Source organism: Salmo salar, chromosome 03 (assembly GCF_965601325.2).
Source record: "Salmo salar chromosome 03, fSalSal1, whole genome shotgun sequence".
Classification (NCBI taxonomy): domain Eukaryota; kingdom Metazoa; phylum Chordata; class Actinopteri; order Salmoniformes; family Salmonidae; genus Salmo; species Salmo salar.
In genome coordinates, this window is record NC_138293.1 from 50,662,459 (window position 1) to 50,668,458 (window position 6,000).

The 6,000-nt window shown below is 45.6% G+C and overlaps 1 protein-coding gene across 1 annotated transcript in view; it reads right to left on the bottom strand.

Annotated features, from left to right (window-relative positions):
- Positions 1-4,980, bottom strand: part of LOC106600617 (glutaredoxin domain-containing cysteine-rich protein 1) — a 43,652-nt gene extending 38,672 nt beyond the window's left edge. The window contains exon 1 of the mRNA XM_082973102.1: positions 4,581-4,980. Within this exon, the coding sequence (XP_082829228.1) occupies positions 4,581-4,980 (400 nt within the window). The remainder of the gene's footprint in view (positions 1-4,580) is intronic.
- Between the last annotated feature and the right edge of the window lie 1,020 nt (positions 4,981-6,000).

Consider the following 6,000-nt stretch of genomic DNA (forward strand, 5'->3'; position numbering starts at 1 on the left):
AAGCCTGATGCGTGGTGCTGGTACTGGAGGTATCAGCCTGGGGACACGCACTTCAGGGCTAGTGCGGGGAGCGGAAACAAGCTGAGTCAGACTGGGTTGACGCACTGGAAGCCTGGTGCGTGGTGCTGGTACTGGACGTGCCAGACTGGGGACACGCACCTCAGGGCTAGTGCGGGGAGCGGGAACAGGCCGAGTCGGACTGGGTTGACGCACTGGAAGCCTGGTGCGTGGTGCTGGTACTGGACGTGCCAGACTGGGGACACACACTTCCGGGTCCGCACGAGAGACAGGAACTGGAAACACCGGGCCATGGAGGCGCACAGGCGGTCTTGATCTCACCTCCTGCACAACCCGTCCTGGCTGGATGGAGCTAGTAGCCCTGTACGAGCGGGGTGCTAGTACAGGGCGAACTGGGCTGTGCAAGGGCCTGATGGTTGCCGTGCGTAGAGCGGGCGTAGGGTAGCCTGGTCCTAGGAGGCGCACCGGTGACCAGACGCGCTGCGCAGGCATCCTCCTACCAGGCTGGATTCCCACTCTAGCACGGCATCTGCGAGGGGCTGGAATAACTCCCACTGGACTGTGCGTGCATATGGGCGAGATTGTGCGCACTTCAGCAAAACACGGCGCCCTCCACTCCATACGGTCCTCCATATAAACATGGGGAGCTGGCTTAGGGCTCACCCTTGGCCCAGCCAAACTACCCGTGTGCCCCCCCAAAATTGTTTTATTGGGGGTGCCTCTCGTGCTTCAACGCCAGTCGTGTTCTCCTGTAGCGTTCCCGGTCCTCACCAGCCTTTCGCCGTTCCTCCCTCTCTCTTTCCACCTGTCCCCATGGAAGGCGATCCTTTCCCGCCTGGATCTCCTCCCAAGTGTAGGAGCCTTTTCCCCCCAAGATCTCCTCCCAGGTCCATTTCTCACCATAGTCCAACTCAAATTCCCTTTGCTCCTCCAAGTCCACCTGTTGCTCCGTCCTCCGCTGCTTGGTCCGTTTGTGGTGGGAGATTCTGTCACGGTTGTCGTCGGGAAAGGAGGACCAAAACGCAGCAGGGATGTGGATGCTCATCTTGATATTTATTTATAAACACCAAAATAATAAACGACGAAGAACTCACGAACAACCAAACAGTCTTGTAAGGCTCACACACGCAAAACAAGAGACAATCTTCCACAAACACTAAACCAAACACATACCCATATATAGGACTCTCAATCAGAGGCAACGAGAAAGCACCTGCCTCCAATTGAGAGTCCAACCCCCCATTAACCTAAACATAGAAATACAACTAACTAGACTAACATAGAAATACATTAACAAGGAACAGTGCCCAAAAACCCCGGAATACCTAAATCAAATAGCCTTCTACAAAAAACACCACCCCGAACCACATAAAACAAATACCCTCTGCCACGTCCTGACCAAACTACAATAACAAATAACCCTTATACTGGTCAGGACGTGACAGCCATTGCTAGTGTACCCATTAGTTTAACTTCTTCAGGATTGGTGGGACGGTTGAGCTAACGTAGGCTAATGTGATTAGCATGAGGTTGTAAGTAACAAGAACATTTCCCTGGACATAGACATTTCTGATATTGGCAGAAAGCTTAAATTCATGTTAATCTAACTGCACTGTCCAATTTACAGTAGCTATTACAGTGAAAGAATACCATGCTATTTTTTGAGGAGAGTGCACAGTTTTGAACATAAAAAGTTATTAATGAACAAATTAGGCACATTTGGGCAGTCATGATACAACATTTTGAAAAGAAATGCAATGGTTCAGTGGACCAGTCTAAAACTTTGCACGTACACTGCTGCCATCTACTGGCCAAAATCTAAATTGCACCTGGGCTAGAATAATACATTATGGCCTTTCTCTTGCATTTCAAACATGATGGTACAAAAAAAACACCAAAAAGTGTTAACTTTTTCTTTGTAATATCTTTTACCAGATCTAATGTGTTATATTCAACATGTCCCTGATTGAGTCTGTAATACCAACATGTTTCAGGCAGACCACCATAATCCCTGCGCCCAAGAACACGAAGGCAACCTGCCTAAATGACTACAGACCCGTAGAACTCACATCCGTAGCCATGAAGTGCTTTGAAAGGCCGGTAATGGCTCACATCAACACCATTATCCCAGAAACCCTAGACCCACTCCAATTTGCATACCGCCCAAACAGATCCACAGATGATGCAATTTCTATTGCACTCCCCACTGCCCTTTCCCACCTGAACAAAAGGAACACCTATGTGAGAATGCTATTCATTGACTACAGCTCAGCTAAGGATCCTGGGACCAAACACCTCCCTCTGCAACTGGATACTGGACTTCCTGACGGGCCACACCCAGGTAGTGAGGGTAAGTAGCAACACATCTGCCACGCTGATCCTCAACACTGGAGCTCTCCAGGGGTGCGTGCTCAATCCCCTCCTGTACTCCCTGTTCACCCACGACTGGTAGGCCTGATCACCAACAATGACAAGACAGCCTATAGGGAGGAGGTCAGAGACCTGGTCGGGTGGTGCCAGAATAACAACCTATCCCTCAACGTAACCAAGACTAAGGAGATGATTGTGGCCTACAGGAAAAGGAAGACCGAGCACGCCCCATTCTCATTGATGGGGCTGTAGAGGAACAGGTTAAGAGCTTCAAGTTCCTTGGTGTCCACATCTTCAACAAACTAGAATGGTACAAACACACCAAGACAGTCGTGAAGAGGGCACGACAAAGCCTATTCCCCCTCAGGAAACTAAAAAGATTTGGCATTGGTCCTCAGATCCTCAAAAGGTTCTACAGCTGCAACATCGAGAGCATCCTGACTGGTTGCATCACTGCCTGGTATAGCAATTGCTCGGCCTCCGACCGCAAGGCACTACAGATGGTAGTGCGTACGGCCCAGTACATCACTGGTGCTAAGCTGCCTGCCATCCAGGACCTCTACACCAGGCGGTGTCAGAGGAAGGCCCTAAAAATTGTCAAAGACCCCAGCCACCCCAGTCATAGACTGTTCTCTCTACTACCGCATGGCAAGCAGTACCGGAGTGCCAAGTCTAGGACAAAAAGCCTCATCAACAGTTTTTACCCCCAAGCCATAAGACTCCTGAACAGGTAATCAAATGGCTAATCGGACTATTTGCACTGTGTGCCCCCCCAACCCCTCTTTTTACGCTGCTGCTACTCTCTGTTTATCATATATGCATAGTCACTTTAACTATACATTCATGTACATACTACCTCAATTGGCCCGACTAAGAGGTGTCTGTATGTAGCCTCGCTACTTTTATAGCCTTTTATAGCCGTGAGACCAACAGTTATTTGCTTGACAATCACAGGGTGACGAAATTTCGGAGAAATTGACGTATTGACGGAGAAAAAAATGCGGGAAAAACTCACTTTAACATGCATTGGCCATTCAAAACCTAATATAGCCACAAATATAGTCCCATCATACCAGTCCAGTATCAGCAATTTTAGGGTTTTCTGTATATTTGTCTAATGTTGATGGGAATGTTACTCTGTTTTAATATAACTCCTTAACCACTGTGATAAATAAAACAGTTTTTCTTGAGTGCACTTTTAATAGAGCTGAGATTTACTTTGAAGTGCAAAGTGTAGCAATACAGGTAAAATCGGTCATGGCATAGACATGATTGCGTAGCAGGAAGATCAGAATGTCGTGAACCAAGAGATTGGGACTTCAAATCCCAGGCGAGGGAGGACATGCCAAAAAACAATGACTGTATAAATGAACATGCACAATGTAATCATGCATGTCAATGTGTGTCAAATATGTAAATTGAAAACATTGTATGTGTGTAACTAGTTCCACAGCCTTTTTTAATTAAGATGCCCAAATAATAATTTCTAGTTGAATGAAAATATAAGACAAGTTGAGCAAACACAACATTTTAAGTTGACAACATTTTAGCCAATTTCTTCTCAAGTTGGAGCTGAGTTTGGGCCAATTAAGAGTTAAGTTCAGGTAACACTTAAACCGAAAAGTTTAGTAAATAATAATAATTAGTTTAAACAACTAGAATGTTTTTTACAGTGTACAGTACACCAAGTCCTGCAGTGTTGTGTATTGACTACACCTCTGAGTAAGCATGGAGGTAATCCCTCTCTACGCCTGGCTGTCAGCACAATCTATTCTCCATCTACTCCTTTAACAGGCCTCATTCCATTACCACCAAATGGAGCTCTAGGTGTCCATACAGATGTAGGATCTTAGTTTGATCACAGCTGCATCTGTTGTCAAACTGTGAAAGCTGTTCTGACTTTGTGGCTGTGTTATCTAGTGGAATATCTAGTGGATTGCTAAAATACTACACTAAAATACTACAAATTTCACTTTATGTGAGAAAACAAGCACTGAATAGTATAGAGAATGATTGTACCATCAAAATATTGTTTTTACAGCTGTTTGAAGCTGGTGGACCAAAACCTAAAGTAATTTTTGTTTTGGTCCACCGGCTTCAAACACCTGTAAAAACTATGATAACTATGATAACACTGAAAAGGTACAATACATATTCATCATACTTGAAGTGACCTAGATCACTTACCCCACATGCATTAGGGAGGTTTTCAAATAAGACCTGACCTGCACTGACTTTGTGCTTGACCCCCCTTACAGTCCCATTTTTGCTGAGGATGTTGACATGCTTGTGGCTAATCGGTGCTCTGTCCTTTGAGGCCCCAGCATGCATGAGCAAATCATCCCGCTCGCTCTCGCTATCATCCAACTCGGAGCCCAGAAACCCATGTAGAAAACCATGTCCGTTAGCATCTCCACTTGTGGAATGCGTACTGGCCCGGTCCGCATCCGAACTACTGGTACAATCTGAATCCAACGAGTCAGATGGCCCCCTATCTTTAAAAATCTCCTTCAGCACCCGACCACTGTTCCCCGAAGCCACGCGGAACCTCACTCGCTTCTGGGGCTTCTCTTCGCCCGGCGGTGTTAACATTGTCCACTCCTTTGGAAAAGCCAGTAGTAGATTACATAGTCCAGAAAGGTGCTTTGCAGTCCCCTTCTTATTTTCATTCAAAGCTTAACATAACCGCATGACTAGACAAACTATTTTTTCCTCATGGATTACTAGAGAGTAATCCTCAGAGTTTGAAGAGTTCTAAAAAAGACTGGCAGTCCTAAACTGCCTCACTCTTGGAGTTACAGGACCAGTAAATAATGCATGTATTTCTACCATGGTAACAGAGAAATCAACCTAAAGTAAACAGATAGCCCCTGCTGAATAATTCATCACACTTTGCACAGTTTTCTTAGAAGCTTTGACAAAACAGCTTTGAGCAAACATGCCTTTTTTATGGGGTACATCAAACAACAACATTCTTTTTTTCCTTTTTCTTTGTAAAATGAATCAGTACAGCAATAGGGTAGCTTATCTGAGGGTCACAATCGGATATTCATCAACACTATGACTGTTGCAGTACTGTTTCGGGTCTCTAACCTGTCTCCAGCCTGCCAAAATTGGACAAAGTAACTTTTCCCTGAACAAGGTAAACTTTACATTGGACTTGTGTGACTGATTTTCAATAGGGATCTGATTTGAACAGGGGATAATTCATTACATAATGTGTCTGTTTAGGAAAAACTTCCAATCTATTGTCTTACAGACATCCCAAGTCTCCAACACGCACCCTGGATAAGCAAAATTGTGGCTATTGAATTGTGTGAAGGCCGGGGCATTGTGCTTTTCAGTAAGTACCTCCTCAGAATTCAGTTTTTACTGCATGAACACACCTGTGGAGCATGAATGAATGACATAAGGGGACGTCCGTTTATCCTTTGTCCTCATTGGTCTACATTTCCCTCCCTTTGCACTCTGGGGGAAGCAAGGCTGCTATTACACACAACGTAGAGCAGGTGGCAGGGACAGGTGTTCGCCGAACACCCCTCACACAACAGTAGTGGACCAGACCATATCATGTGTCACAGCCACACAATACCACATCGTGTCTGCAGAAAC